The sequence below is a fragment of the Marmota marmota genome, unplaced genomic scaffold, assembly GCF_001458135.2.
Source record: "Marmota marmota marmota unplaced genomic scaffold, marMar, whole genome shotgun sequence".
Taxonomy (NCBI): Eukaryota; Metazoa; Chordata; class Mammalia; order Rodentia; family Sciuridae; genus Marmota; species Marmota marmota.
Window position 1 is genome coordinate 448947 of NW_026000019.1, and position 16988 is coordinate 465934.

The 16988-nt window shown below is 32.7% G+C and overlaps 1 protein-coding gene across 8 annotated transcripts in view; it reads left to right on the plus strand.

Annotated features, from left to right (window-relative positions):
* Nucleotides 1-16988, plus strand: part of Kcnt2 (potassium sodium-activated channel subfamily T member 2) — a 361454-nt gene that overhangs the window by 341783 nt on the left and 2683 nt on the right. For all 8 annotated transcript variants that reach the window (XM_048809800.1, XM_048809801.1, XM_048809804.1 and 5 more), the window contains one exon: nucleotides 8761-8845. In XM_048809800.1, the coding sequence (XP_048665757.1) occupies nucleotides 8761-8845 (85 nt within the window). The remainder of the gene's footprint in view (nucleotides 1-8760; nucleotides 8846-16988) is intronic.

The window sequence follows — 16988 nt, forward strand, 5'->3', positions numbered from 1 at the left end:
GATGGGGTAGAGAGAGAAGATGGGAGGGGAGGGAGGGGGGAGGGTGGAGGATAGGAAAGGTAGCAGAATACAACAGTTACTAATAGGGCATTATGTAAAAATGTGGATGTGTAACTGATGTGATTCTGCAATCTGTATTTGGGGTAAAATTGGGAGTTCATAACCAACTTGAATCTAATGTATGAAATATGATATGTCAAGAGCTTTATAATGTTTTGAACAACCAATAAAAAAAAAATTAAAAAAAAAAAATAAAATGCTATATATGAATTCTTAACTGTGAAAGAGTGGAGGCACACTATTGTTTACCATTTGAGAGATAAAAACAGAACTTAGAGACATGAAATGCCCTACCCAAGGTGATTAAACAGAAGGAACTGAAACCCTGATTATTCTGTTTATTTATTACCACCATTAAAATTTTTAATGTTTTCTCATGCAGGATCTCCCTCAGCAGGTAGGATTGAAATTACTAAAAATAATAGAAATGCTCATGCATGTATTATCTAAGGTAAACAAACCTATCCTTAATATTTTGATTAGATTACAAGTAGACAATATTCTACTAATAATTCCATAATACAAAATTTCTGAAAACCAAGATTTTATATAAATTTGGCACTAAAACTTCTTCAGATAAAGAAACTGACCAAAACTGCTTGAAATTGTATCTCATATCTCATATATATATATATATATGATACACACACACACATACACACTATTTATTGTGATTATCATGTTCTACTGAACAAGTATAAATTTTCTGCTTCAGACTTTGCTGAGATGATACATAATACATATTACATATCTAGTATTATGTTTTAAATCTGAAAGATTCAGTTCTGAACTGCTTGTGCCCAAAAGACTTTGAGGAATCCTGTGATATGGCAAAATAGCAAAAATGCCAGTCTTCAAATTCTACTTGCTTCTTATTGATTTTTTAAAATATTTTTTTAGTTGTCAATGGACCTTTATTTTTTTATTTACTTATATGTGATGCTGAGGATCTAACCCACTACCTCACACATTCCAGGCAAGTGCGCTACCATTGAGCCACAGCCTCAGCCCCTTCTTATTGAATTTTAAATGAATTCTTTTCAGAATAGTTTTGAAAACCATTCACCTCAGTGTTCATGGAACTGTCAGCTTGCTCTGTGCTCTTGGACGAGGTACTATTTTTCTTTAAGAACCATCAAATGAGGATAAATGGAATCTTCCCTAGGCTTGTGATATGATAGTTTTAATTGCCAATGAGTAAAATTTATGTGATAAGATTTTTTTTAGCCAATGTACTTGTTATAGTTTAAAATTGGACTGCTCCCCCAAAGCTCATGTGTTCAAGTCTTGGTCCCCACTACATCAGTGTCCAGAGGTAGGGTTTGGGGAAAGTGGTTAGATCATGAGTGCTCTGACCTCATTACCAGATTAATCTTTGATAGCTGAATGGACCACTGGAAGGTGGAAAAAACTGTAGCAGATGGGGCATGGGTGATGGGAGGAGGTCAATGGGGGTGTTCCTTTAGTACTATGTCTTTGCCCTGGACCCTTCCCCACTCTCTAATTTGATCTCTTTGCTTTCTGCCTCCCATGATCTGAGCAGTTTTTCTCTGCCATACCCTTCTACATGATGTATGCCTCATATTAAGCCCAAAGCAATGGAGTCACCTGACTATGGGTGGAAAACTCTGAAACTGTGAGGCAAAATAAATCTTTCTTCCTTGAAATTGTTCTCATCAGGTATTTTGATCATAGTGATGAAAAGCTAACTATAACAATACTATACTGCATTTGTGAACAATTGTTTTCTTTCTGTTAAAAACTAGCATTTTCTTAAACAATATATTTAGGATGGCTCTCACATTCACTAAAATTACTTTTTAAAATCATTAACAGATTCATAATGGTAGCTTACAGAATGGCAGACATTTTTAAAGTATTGATTGGCAAGTACATCTTCAATATGACTACCATTACATATGCTAGTCAATTTTACCTCAAATCTTTAAAAGTTTATACTATTTCTAAAAGAAGAAATACTGAAGGAAACTAAGAGAAAAAATTTTTGAACAACAAAGAGGTAAATAATAGTATTTAGACGTTATATCCACCAGAAAGTCTTATTTTTTGTAAATTTATAATTTGATTAAAGAAGTTAATAGATACACTGAAAATTTTCTGTAGCCAGCATGATGACTTAGTTTTAGTCATTGTCTAAAATTGGAAATTAAATAAGCAAACTTACCAAGAAAGAATTGCTATTTCTACCCCAAAGTATGATAGGTATAATACTAAGGCTTGTGATAGTAAAACCATCACCTGTTTTCATACTTTTCTAATTCACTGATGATTTTAAGATTAAAATTCCTCAAAATTGAATTAATAACTGGAGTATGTTTGTCTAGTAAAAAATTCTTCACAGATTAGAAAAATTTATTTAATTAGAACAAATTATATAGAGTGAAGGCATCACAGCTATGTATTTCTTCTAGAATATTTTGCAATATTTCATAGCAAGAAGAAATAATATAAATACCTGACATAACTCTGATGACTGTATCAACAGTTTATTATTCCATGACAAATTGACTCTAGAGTTTTATTGCTTTTTTTTTTCGAGAAATATCATTTACTTTTTATCCAAGTGAATGAGTATATAATATTATGTAGATTCCCAGAAAATGATTTTGAGTTTTTCTGTATTTCCAGAAACCATTCTCACAAGGTTGAACTTAGAAAAAAAGCTTTTATATGATAATATTGTTCTGTCTATAGAATATTAATTGAACAAAACAAACTAAGTTTTTCTTCTTAAAGAAGTGCTATAGGTTTCAAAAAGGGTAATTGCTAAATTGATGATTTATGGTAAATAAAATATGTAGGCAATGAATTTTCCGTATCTCTATATATATATTAAAATCATACTCTTGCTTCATGGAGTTGTATCATAATCTTCCTAGAACATTAATTTTACGGTAATACCAATACTTTTATTTACCATCATCATTAACTTCATTGCACTTAATTACACCTATATTTTATCTTTACAACTGGAAATTCAAGTGTTGTGTTTTGGTATATGTGTAAGAAAAACGTGACCAACTTGAGTAAAATATTTTTGTAACTGAGAAAAAATGTTAACTGGTTGAGTGGACTTTTTACTATTAACATTTTATTATTGGTTGAATAAATAAGCAGTCAACAAGAAAGTAAAGAATGAGCTATCTAAATGTTCTAAAACAAAAAAAAGGCAAATTTCTTGTTCTGACAGTTATTTATGCTCTCAACTTAAATAATTAGAAAAAATATCAATCATGTGTAATCATTGGAGAAAAGGAAGCTTTAACTTCCTTTGTTCTCCAAAGGAAGTGAATCAAATGAGGTAACCCATTCACAGGCTGGTAGTCCAGGAAGTCGACCCAAAATAAGAAAATAGAACCATAAACAAGCAGAAAAATCAATCACATGAAACACATACAGAAAACATGAGTATTAATGTAGTTATTACAATATATTCTGTATGTGGAGAAATTGAAGCTCCTAAAGGTGCATAATTCATTATTGGAAATAAAAATCTTCATGGGATTAACCTCATAATGGCTACTACAGAAGATAATATAAAAATGCAAAAGCCATTATGATAGACTAACCAAAATGCATTGATGAGAGTGATGGGGAAAAAATAATGAAAAGTTCAGTGTTAATTACCAGTAGGATGAAATCAAGTTATCTTACATACATGCAGTTTTCATCCCAATAGGAGAGAGGAGAATGAATATTTGAAGAAATAATAATGGTTACTTTTTTGAATTTGATAACTTATATGCAAGAATAAAATTTATATTCAAGTAATATAACATTAAAAATAATTCCAAGACATGATATACAAAATTGCTATAAATAAATGATAAAATATCTCAAAAGGAGTCAGAGGATTAAAAAAACACACTCTTTTTTTTTAAAAAAAGAAGAAATCTGTCAACAGACATCCTGTTAAAAATTTGGCAAATCCAAAAACCATAGAGAGACATCTTTGGAGTACTACCTAGTATACCTAAAACAATATGGTCTACCCGGACATATGTATTTATTATCACTCTCTAAAATGAAGGTGAATAAAGACAATTTCAGCAAATGCTAAGAGATTTCACTAATAGCGTATCTTTACTCTGAACAATGTTAAAGGACGTTGCTAAGACAGGATATAAACAATGTTAGGTGGAAGTTTGGATTTATACCCACAAAATGATAAATGTGGATAAATATGAAAGATTTCACATGGTGTGGTATCTCCCATCTTAAAACTTTATCTCGCTCCATTCTTCCCTCCCTCCCCCTGTTGGTCTTCATATCTTTTTCATTTCTATATAGCTTCCCTCTTCCTTCCTATTTATTACTCCATAATAACCATCATCTCTCACCTATGTTTCTGTTTCAAAAAAGCCTAATATTTCTGAATCTAAACTTGGTCCCTTCCAAAGTTCATTTCCCACAGAGCAAAAATATATATTTAATAGAAAACTGGATCATGCTGCCAACCCCACCACCATACCTGACAAATTTTAAATGCTTTCTCATTATACTTAGAATATAATTCAAACTCCCATCCAAGATCCACAAGCCCTTCAGGGATCTCGACCCACCCCCCTAACCCCTGTTGCCTTTTCAACATCATTTTGCATTTAATCCCTTTGTTCACTTGCGCCCATGCCCTAGTGCCTGCTTCTCCTCTTAAACTGCACTATCTCAGGTGTGCCAGTTCCCATTCTACTTGGTTTGGAACACTCCACTACCTTTGCCTGACAACACCTTTATGTTCCAACAAATTTATAATTTTACTTATAATTTATAGCTTGATTTTGCTTGCTATGATAATATTAGGTAATCTTTTCATAATATCTGATATCAACTAGGCATTATGCCTAAGAACTATATATTAATTTAGTATTATTTACTTATAATTTATTTCTACAACAAACTATGTGATAACACTCCTATTGTTCCTGTTTTCCAGGTGAGGAAACTAAACCCATTGTGAATCAGTGAAATTAAGTGAATTCCCTAAGATCTCATAATTTGTCATTGATAGAGCCAGAATTTTAATGTAGACAATCTGGTTTAGGAGGCTTTTGTCTTAAATGGACCTCTTAATCTGATATTTTATTATCCAAAATATTTCTTTGATTAAGATTACATAATTGACATGTTTTTTCAGAAGTTATATTTGTTTACTAGGGCCATCATAACAAATACCACAAACTAGGGGGCCTAAATTAGAAGTTTGTTTTCTCACAATTATGGAGACTGGAAGTCCATGATCAAGGCACCAAAAAGACTGGTACATTGTGAGGCCTCTCATAACTGACAGGAAACATTTAAACTTTATTCTTCTTTTTCAAAAATCCTGAAAATATTTCAAATGAAAATTTCAAACAAAATATAGTAAAAATTTAAATTTACAATTTGTGAATTAGTATGCATAAATTAATTTTTAAGAACTATAGGAGTATGATTTTATTTCCTTTATTTAAGATCTACTTATACAAACTAAGAATATTTTCTACTTGAAAAATTTTAACTGAATAAGTATATGCTAATTAATTTAAAAATTAACTTAGAAAAAATAAGTTTCTCTGTAATACTCTGTACTCTTTGACTTTTTAACCCTATAGAATTTCTTATAAAGTTTTCGATATTCTATATTTTCAATTTATCATAACAATTTATCATAATAACAGTTTTATTTAGATAATTATCTCATTTTAATTAGATAATTTTATTTAGATAATTATCTCAAGATTGAAGCCATACTTTCACTGGCAGAAATTTAAACTATATAATGCTGTTTGTTAATTTGCCAAGATCAGAGTTTATCGGAACACAGTGAATATTTAGCAATAGATTCTCTTAGTAGATATTTTTTCTTTAAAAATAGAATTTTGATTTTGGAGTTTATGAAACCAAACCTACCAAAGGAAATTTATTTCGGTCAATAAGTATGGTTTTATAGTTTTGGTTCAGACCTCATTTGTGATCATTATGTGTTTTTGCTATAGTCAGTGATAATTATTATGATGGGGTCTTAACAATCCAGCAAACTTGTATCATTTTCTCATACAGAATTTAGAAATTTAAAATAAAAACCACAGAGAATGAATAATAGAGGCAGAAATACCAGATTTACAACTGATAATAACTATTGTTGAATGTGACTTTTATGTGTAACTCCAATATAATTTTTTTTTGAACCTCAGTATTTCTTAAATACAAAGTCACAAAGAGAAAAAGACAACTGCAGGCCTTCCAACAAAGCATTTGTGAATATCGTCTGAAAAGTTATCTGTTAAAATATTTTCCTTGTGTCATAGTTCAGTAATTCCACTGCTTAGACAAGAAACTGTGTCATTTGTAGCCAAATGAAAAGGAGATTTTCTGGTAGTCCTAGTATGTTTTGGTGGATTATATGATTTAGTCTCCATAGTGCATTGTCAATTTCAGTTTCTTTGAAAAGCAGTCGTGGAAATTCACATGAGAGGAAAATTTCTCAAGAAAAAAAGACTTGAATCAAAATTGCTTTTCATACCAATTATAAACAAATAGATAAGTGAGTGAATTGAAGAACAGTAGAGTAGAGTAAAGGAAATAGAGGGAGTGAGGGAGAGAGGAGTGGAGTCACCATGAATGAAATGGTTATAAATTAAACTTCATGAATGTATGATTTTGTCAAAATGAATCCAATTATGATGTATGGTTCTAATGTGCTAGTCAAAGCAAAAACCTGTTTTGCATAAGGAGAAATTATGTTCTCTTTGTGCATTATTTATTATGCTGGAATGGACCATATTTCGAGAAAACATCAGTTTATACTAGTTGGATTCCAGGTTCCAGCTAGTTTAGTGAGCTATCTATTCACACGTATAATTGCTAGATTTAGCAAATAAAAATACTGAATTCCCAGTGGAATCTGAATTTCAGATAAACAACAAATAAGTGTAGAATGTCACATATAGTCTTTGGGACATATTTATATTAAAACCAACTGTAAGTTGTTTACCTATAATTCATATTTCACTGGGAATTATCTATTTTGCCTATAACCCTAACTTTATTATAAGATTCAAGTTTTTGTATCTAACCCATAGACTTTCAACCAAATTATATTCTTTTATTTGAATATTAACTTGATGAGCCTATGACTATAATAGTTACATTGGTAAACTTATGGTTAGTTTTTCTTTGTAAGAATTTTTATTTGTAAACATTAAAAATAAGTATTCTTGCATATCTATTTGAAATACCACAAGTGAAAATGTTGTCTTTCATGTTAGTGTGATAGTTTTCTAGTCACATGAACACAGTGGCCAATTTTATTTCATAAAAATAACATGTCTTCTAGGACAGCTATTATTTTTTAATCAAGGTCAGTCATGCTGGTCTTATAAGATCTCTACTATAATACAGTTATTTAAGTATTGATGTCTCTGCATTAGTATGAAATTTATTTTTAGAATTTTGATCAAACTGTAAAACTTAGTAGTTCCTTCAGGAAGCGTGCTTACTTGCAACAGAAAAAATGCAAAAATATTCTATGGCCATGGAGCAGGATTTGTTAAGAGTATCCTCACAGGATATACAGATTACCCATGGGATGAATTATGTTTATTAACTTTAATTTGGGCACTCTATAAAGAAAAGAAGTTTCTTTAACTCACAGTTTGGGAGGCAGAATATCCAAGATTGGATGGTCCTGTTGATTGAGCCATGGTAATGGTCCCCTTGGCTACATCACCTCATGGCAGGAGTATATATGAAATGGAGAAATCCCAAGGTGAAACAGGAAGGCAGAATGCCAGGAGCTGCCAGTCTTACTCTTTTATAACAACTTGCTCTTATTAGAACTAGCTCAGAGAATTGTCCCAGTCCCTTCTGAGGACAGTGCCTCCAATGACCAACCCCTAGATCAACCTTTTAAGGTCTACCACTCCCGTGTCTCCATAGTGAGGACCAACCTTCCAACACATGAACCTTTGGGACACACAATTCAGGCTACATCTAAGCTATTGCACCTGCATAGTGCTAACCTCCCCCTTAAGGATGTTTTCAGAGTGAATTAACAAAATTAAAATTGTACATTCTTTATTTTAATATTTAGTGATTTAGATGAAAAACAAGTGATTCAATGGTACACTTACTTTTTTTAAATATGGTTAAATTTAATTTCATAGGATGCTTTGCATTTTCCAAAAAAAAACAGGATGGCTTATTTAAATATATTAGGTTATAAAATCGAACATATTATGGGACTTTTAAGGTTTTTAGACACATTTCTATCATGCTTTCTAAATGTTATATAATTAGATATTTTTTCAAAGAATTTACTATATGAATGCTTTTTCTGGAATAACTGTCTTTAAACAAAATTATTTTTAATAATTTATAAGGCATAATAAATAATCAACTAGCCCAGCCATTTCTTTAGTAGAAATGTTTTTTTCAGTGTAATAACTCCAACTATGTTTGCTCAGAAGAGAATTAGGTACTTTTTTCTTTCATCTATTGGGACAACAAATGGATACCTGTCAGATATTTCCAATGACAATAATTTGAAAATAGTCAAACTTATATACCCAGTCATACTGTGGTGACATTTGTAGCAAGTTCTCATTGACAAGTGCATGGTTTGAACAAAGGATGATCTGCAATAATTCCTGTCATTTTCTGTAAATAATATAACAAACTTGGCATTTATTTATCTTCTAGATGAAATGAATGATCATCAAAGTACCCTCTCCTACATCCTGATTAACCCATCTCCAGATACCAGGCTTGAACTCAATGATGTTGTGTAAGTTGATCTCATATCTTATATTGGACATGCATTTTTAGAAAACTACTAATTTCTGTATAAATTTTATATGTTACCACTATAGCCCCTTATTTTTCTGTGATACAAATGCTTATAAACTCTATTTCTGATTAAAAATGTGCATGTGATGTGTTCCTTATTACAATACTATAAATATTATAGGGTTATTTAAAAGAAAGGACATGAAAGGTGGAACAAAGAAGGAAATAGTGGCATGAATTCTATATTTATTTGAGGAAATAAAACTTGTGGTAGAATAAGAAAACAACTCAAAGGAAAACCTGAAATATTCCACACTACTTAATTCTAAATACCATAGAGTTCCTGAGAGCTAAAGTAAAATAGGTCAAAACACATGAAGAGAAGGGAGGAGGGACGTGATCAAAGCTCAATGCATGCATATATAAAATTGCCAAAGTGAAATCCACTAATTTGTATAATTAATGTGCACTAAAATTATAATACCGACATTCTAAAAATTAGAAAAAGGTCCATTAGGAAATTCGATTCATTGAAAAATATAGATTTTACATAGACTACAGTAATAATATTATCTTAAAGATGTGATAATTAAGACATTTTCTTTGACTCAAATTTCATATAGTTAATTAATAAAAGTATATTTAAGGAGGAAAACATTAGTGAGAGACTTCACTTTGTTGATAAGTTTATTTGTATCTACATATATATGATTTTTTTCTCTTTATTTTATTTATGTTCTGCTCTTGATTATTTATTTCCTTCCACTAATTTTGAGTGAGGTTTAGTCTTGCTTTTCTCCTTCCCTGAGTTGTACCATTGGATTATTGGAAATCCTTTTTGTAATGTAGGTGTGTATTTTTAAAAGCTTCTTTCTATGGGGCTGAGGATGTGGCTCAAGCAGTAGCACGCTCCCCTGGCATGCGCGGGGTGCTGGGTTTGATCCTCAGCACCACATAAAAATGAAATAAAGATGTTGTGTCCACCGAAAACTAAAAAATAAATATTAAAAAAATTCTCTCTCTCTCACTCTCTCTCTCTCTCTCTTTAAAAAAAAAACTTCCTTCTTAGTACTGTTTTTACTGTATTACATAGATTTTGCTATGTTGTGTTTTTATTTTCAATTTCTTCTAATACTTTTTTAAAATTTCCTTTTGATTTCTTCACTGACATTTGTCATTTCAGAGAACATTATTTAATTCCCTTGTATCTGTAAAATTTCTAAAGAACCTCTTGTTACTGACTTCTAGCCTCTTTTACTATGGTCAGAAAAAACATGTTATGATTTCAGTTTTTGGTATTTCTTGAGACTTGTTTTGTGGCCCAGCAGTGGTCTGTGCCAGATAATATGCTACATATGGATGAAAAGAATGTCAATTCTGCAACTGCTGGATGGAATGTTTTGTGATATGTCATTAGGTCAATTTAATCTATAGTGGAGTTTAACTCCAATGTCTCTTTATGGATTTTTTGTCTGGATGATCTATCCAATGATGAAAGTGGGATGTTGAAATCTACTGTCCTGGATCCATTTTTCCTTTTAAAATAAAAGGATGTTTCATTTAGCATTTAAGAATGTTTGTTTTAAATAACTGGACACTCTCGCATCACATGTATATATATTTATAATTGTTATTTCTTTGTTTTATCGATCACTTTACCATCACATAGTGACCTTCTTTATCTCTACATGTAGTTTTTGACTTAACGTCTATTTTATATGAAATAACTGTCATTTCTCCTTGCTTCCCATTTGGTTTGCTTGGCTTATCTTTTTCTGTCCCTTCACTCTCAGTCTGTGTGTGCCTTTACTGATGAAAGAGTTTCTTGTAGGCATTTTACCATTGGATCATTTTTCATTTGTTTGTTTTTTAAATCCATCCCTCCAGTTTAAGCCTTTTATTTGCAGAATATATTTTGTTTATATACAAGCTCATTATTGATAAGTAAAGCCATAGTCTTCTCCTTTGGTTAATTTCTGTAGTTGTTTTGCATGTCCTGTGTTCATTTCTTCCTGTCTTATTGTTCATCTTTGTAATTTGATGGTTTTCTGTATTGATAAGGTTTTATTCTCTTCTCTTTTATATATATTGACTCTGCTAGTAATTTTTGTGAACTTGCACATTTGCAGGATTGTGATTATCATTGTTTTACTTCTGCTAGAAGACTCCCTTAGGTATTTCTTGTATAGCTGATCTGGTGGTGATGAATTCTATCAGTTTTTGCAGGTCTTGGAAAGTCTTTATTTTTCCTTCATTTCTGAAATATAACTTTGCCATGTATAGCATTCTAGGTCTGGCTGGGTTTTTTGTTTGTTTGTTTGTTTGTTTGTTTGATTTTGTTTGTGTTTTTGTTTTTGTTTTTCCTTTTTCCTTTAAGACTTTGAATATACTCCATTCGCTCCTGGCCCTTGAGGATTCTGCTGAGAAGTCTGCTTTTAGACCAATGCAGATTCCCTTATGTATGACTTGATGCTTTTATCGTGATTTTTTTAGAAATCACTCATGGTATTGAACTTTTCTTATTTGCTTATTCATTTATTTTTAGGGCATCATAGTTAAAATAATTGGGGTCATTTTGACATATTCATATATGAATATATAGTTTTCTCCATTTTCTTTCAACCAAAGTACTTCCTCTTTTCCACCCTTCCTCAGATACTCTTCATCTACTCAATTAGTCTGTCTTCTATTTTACTTTTTAGTTGATGCATTATAATTACACATTAAATTTGAATGAATTTTGAAATATTCATACATACACATAGTATAATTTGCTCAAATTCTTTCCTTTTTCTTCTCTTTTTCCCTTTTTCCTCCCTTCCCCTTGGAAATTATGGCATTTGTTGGTTAATAAATGGAATTGGAGAACATTATGCTAAGTGAAATAAGCCAGACTTAGAAAATCAAGGAAGAAAGAAATACAAAGAGAGAATGTCTTGCAATTTTGACGGTTTGCCTGTAATATGCCTCAGAGAACCTGTTATTGAGTCTAATCTATTAGGAGTCCTTTGAGTTCTATGAATGTGGATGCCCATATCTTTTACAAAATTTAAAAGATTTCAGCAATTATTTCTTTGAATAGATTTTCTCTGCCTTTTTCCTTTTCTTATTCTGGAATGCCAATAATGCAAATGTTGGTCGCTTACTAGTGTCCTATAAGTCTTGTAGACTTTCTTCATTCTTTTATTTCATTTATTGATTTCTTTAGCTCCAAGATTTCTGTTTGGTTCTTTTTTATGAACTCTGACTTTGCTGACTTTTTCACTTAGATCATGAATTACATTCCCAATTTTATTGACTGTTCTGTCTGTATTCTCTCCTATTGTATTGAGTTTTCTTAAAGTCATTGTTTTAAATTATTTGCCAGGTAATTAGTCAACTTGTTCTTCTTTGGAGTCTGTTGCTAGAGTCCTTGTGTTCCTTTGGAGATGTCACATTATGTTCTCCTTTTCATGCTCCCTGTGTCTGTACACTGGTAATTGTGTAACTGAAGGGTCAGTTGCCTCTACTAATTTTATAATATGGTTTTCTCAGTTACATAATTTTCTGTGATGACCTAGGGTCTAGAGAGGCTATGTTTGTTGTGGTTCCACATAGGTGCCTTACGGTCTTGTCTGTGCAGCTTCCATAGTCAATATCAATGCTGGTGATGCCCGGGAGTGTCTCAGCAGCCTAGGCCATAGAGGTCATGGTTTGCATTGCCAGCAGGGATGCAACCCTCTTGGATGTGGTTGGTTAGTTAGTGGCTCTTAATAATTTGCTCTTGACTGCACCTGTAGGGTACCTATTATGTTCCACAGGTTATGTCAGGATCCAGTGGATCCAGTCTGGAACGCTCACGCTGGTAAGATGGACCTGGACCATCAGTATAGACAGAGCATCCATCTGTTTCTGAGGGCTGTGTGGAAATGGGGCTGCCTCTGTGGAAATAGGTGTTGTGGAGCAGTGATCCTGGTAGCAGAGCAAGGTTACCTATCATCTTTTAAAAGCCATGCAGGAGCCAGGCTACACAGACAGGAATGACTAGGTTGTCCTTAAATATCCCAGAGCTACATAGGTGACTTAGCAAGATCTATCCTCAGCCTGCTTGGGATAGGCAGTCCAGCTGTTTTCTGGGGTTGAAGATATGTGGATGGGGCTATCCACATGCTTCCAAAGGCCTTTATGGACTAAATCATTCAGGACAGGTTACTTGGCTGTTTCCTGGGGTTCTGGATACAATTCTGGTCTTCAGTCATCTAATTTTCTCAAGAGAGGTTTCCTGCTACTTCTAGTAGCTTCAGGAGAATAGGTAAAGTTGCCCGTTTGCTTCCTAGGGCACCTGTAGTTTGAGCAGTTCAGGGTATCCTGCCAGCGGTTGTTAGGTGTAGCTGCCCATCTGATCCCAGAGCCTCTGTTGGCCAACCTGTTTAGGGTTGGTTCAGCTGCTTCCCCAGGCTAACTATGGGTGATCTGGCCTCCCATCTGTTTCCCAGGCTGGAGGTGTATGGTGGGGAGGCCTATCTGCTTCCCCAAACCTCATCAGGCTGAGCCACTCAGGGAAGGCTGCCCAGCTGCTTGCTGGGGACTGTGGGAGGGTAGGCAGGGGAATTCAGCTGGTTTGCAGGCCTTAGATATCTGGCTACCTCACAGGAACATGGGTGGGTAGGATCTCAAGATGGTGTTCTGCAGGAGCCTGGACAGGGAAGGGCACAGTGTGTTCTGTGCTCTTTGTTGATGATAATACACTGGTATAATAACCCACAGCTCCCCAAGCTGGGTTCAAGACCTTCAAGGACTGTGGGGATGGATCTCCAGCAGTAAATGCTTAGGGTGTCTATGGTGTGAATGAGACTACTGGGGTTCTTCTGCCTAAGTAGGACCTCCACATGAAGTTTTTTGGTTCAGACTTGATATTGGGAGATGTACAGAAGATGCTGTTTACTCAGTTCCCTTCTTTATAAAGTTTCCATGTCTCTTCAATGACATCTCTGCAACTTCCCACTGAACTTTGGTCTTCTGTTTTAAACACTCCAGAGAAATAGCCCCTTGATTTGGTTCTTTATTTTGGAGGGAAAGGTGCCAGACACCTCTCCTCATCCATCTTGCTGATGTCACCCCTCAGGTATGCTAATTTTAAAAAAGAAATTCTGCGGAAAGCAATGGAACTGATTGGCAGGGTGGATTATGGTTGAAATGGGCCTGAAAGTAGGGAAAGCAGTTCAGAAGCAGGCATGAGGGAGATAACCTGTCACAGTATCAAGACAATGGGTTGTAAAGGTAAGTTCCTATGTAAATATATGTATGGAGGCAAAGAATGATACTTCATTACTGATGTGGGAATTGAGGAAGAAGGAGTCTACCAATTTCTCAAACTGGGAAGAGGGATTGTTGACTGGAGGAAAAAGATAATGAACTGGATCTAGATATATTTCTAAGTGCTAAGCAAAAATTTCTAGAAAGCATATAGATATATAATACTGCAGCTTTGAAGATCAGTTAGTTCTATATTGGAAGTTTTTTTTTTTTTAGTTTTAGAGATTAAGGAAGCTAAATGGGAATGACTTTTTCCAAAGAAGTGTATAAATGAAAAAGAAGAGAAAACTGAATGTTAGCTTATAGAGTAGTGTTTGGTTTTAGGGAGGGTGAAATAAATAAATAAATAATTTTAAAAATATTCTTTTCTTTAAGCACATAAATATAAGCAATATCTATGAATTCTTCAGGCTACCCCATTAGTATGAACCTTCTTATACTTCTTTCCAAATAATACAATTGTATTCATTATATAGTTTTCATTTAATTATGCTTACTTTACTTGTATTTCAAAATAGGTTAAGTATCTTAACCCTAACAAAATTATTTTCCATGATTATTTTTGAAAGAATTATCAAAAATATATTGTTTTCCTTTGAAGTCTATGGACATATTCCCATATCATATATGTATGTATTTGACTAAATTATTTCTGAAATCTTTCAGCTTATAAATAAATCATATATGGTATAATGTATACAGGTAAAATGCATATATGTTTGGAACTTTTTCTCCCCTGGATGCTTTTATTTTCTGTTAGTTTTAATCTAAAATCCCAACTTGACTTCTATATAAACCATTATTACTTCATTGCAATAATCTATGTTTGTGGCACTGAAATATATTTTAGTAGAATTTGAGTGATGACAAATTATCATAAAAAATTCCATCATAAGTAGCATATAAAACTACAGCATAAGGTTGTGTTGTAGTTCAATGGTAGAGTGCTTGCCTAGCACATATGAGGCACTGGGTTTGATCTCAATACCACATAAAGATAAATAAATACAATAAAATTATTTTGTCCATTTACAACTAAAAATATTTAAAAATACAGCTTAAGAAATTTGCTTCATTACACTTATAGTAGTGATAACAATAGGGAAAGAAACTTTTGTCACAACATCAATGAATTTAATGGATAATGGATTATATATGTGCCTTTTATGTTATTCTAAAAATTCACCTTCAAAAGTTCATTCCAATTGAACTGGCAGCATTAATTTGATTAAAAAAATCACTAGATGATATGGCATTAAAGGGCTTAATGTGCACTATTAATTTTCTTCATTGATCTATAATGCTATTGATATTTTAAGTAATTATAAAATAGTGTACAAAGACAGCAAAATCCAGTAAACAGATTCAAAGACACTACTCTCAACTTTTGATTGAAGAAAATAGACTGCAGTGCTTTTAATACTCTCTCATTTAAATTAAGGGCTATATTTTATAAATATTTTCCCTTTAATCCTTAAGAGAAAATTATGATTTTCATTGAGTTCTCACTTTTTAATTGATTGCTCCATTCATATTTTCTACTTCCTCCTAAAATCATTATAGGAACATAAAATATTGCTTTCATTTTTACCTGGAAAAAACTGTCTTGGAATCTTGCATTACATTTGCTATCCTCTTCCTTCCTAACCATCAGTGGCTTCCCACTACCTTTGGAACAACAACCAAAAGAATTGTTGTTCCCTGAAGCTGAAGATCCTTCAATAGCTATTTCTTACCTTTCTTTCTGACTCTGCCTACCACTGTTTCTTGGTCTCACCAGTCATGTGAAGTCAAACACATTTTCTAAGCATAATAGGAACAGCCCTTCCTCTGTTCCCCTAGTTGTCCAGCTCAGGAATGGCCTCCCCCCTCCTCTCTTCTCACACCTGCAGTGACAAGTTCAACTCAAATCTCTTAAGAGAAAGTAGTTCCCAGCTCTCTCTGCTCTTCTTTGTGGTTGTTTGAAATTTCCTGTCTTATTTATATATGCTTCAGAAGCTATACTCTAGTCTCCTGCAGGGCAGGAGTGAGATTTTGAGACTGAAACTACTTTGTATTGCCAGATGCTAGCACTGGTCCTACAGGTGCCCAAGAGGTGGGTGCTGTTGACAGAGATCATTTCACAGTGTGAAGTAAAACATCCATCTTAAAACAAATCCTACCATTAATGAAAAGTTTGAGTTTGGCAGATGAACATTTTTTTTCTATTTGTTTGTAGAATGAATTAAAAATTATTTTTATGCATTTTTATTCTCATTATAACATCATTTAATTTTAGATGAACACTAAACTAATTTTAAATGAATACTCAAGTATTATCATGCATAATATGCACTGCAATACTTATTAAATCATTAATTTTATATAATTATATTTTTAAATTAGAAAGGTCATAGGAATTACTTAATCAAACTTCTCATTTTATGAATAAAATAAATAAAATTGAGAATTTAAGTAATGAAAGAATGATGTCTAGGATGCCCACCTCCTTGATAGAAAAATGACCAATGGAAGAGATAGTGAGTCAATAGAAAACTAAAATAATTCATAAAAATGAATAAGATGACGACAATGCTGAAATGGATCACAATTGAAAAGTAGAGATATATTCATGACTCATTATGATTCATCAGTATTCATTATCATTATCTTATCATGTATAGAAAGAATAATATAAACCTTGCAAAATTTTATAGACTAACTCAATAGTTAGTCTTTCCACCAATTGGTCTTTTCATTAGTTTTATTTAAAGAAAACAGTTTAGATAACCTGAAATCAGAGCTCATTACAAAGTAGAAATCCACTGTGTCAGTGTCAAATAATGTTGCCTTTATTTACTATTGCA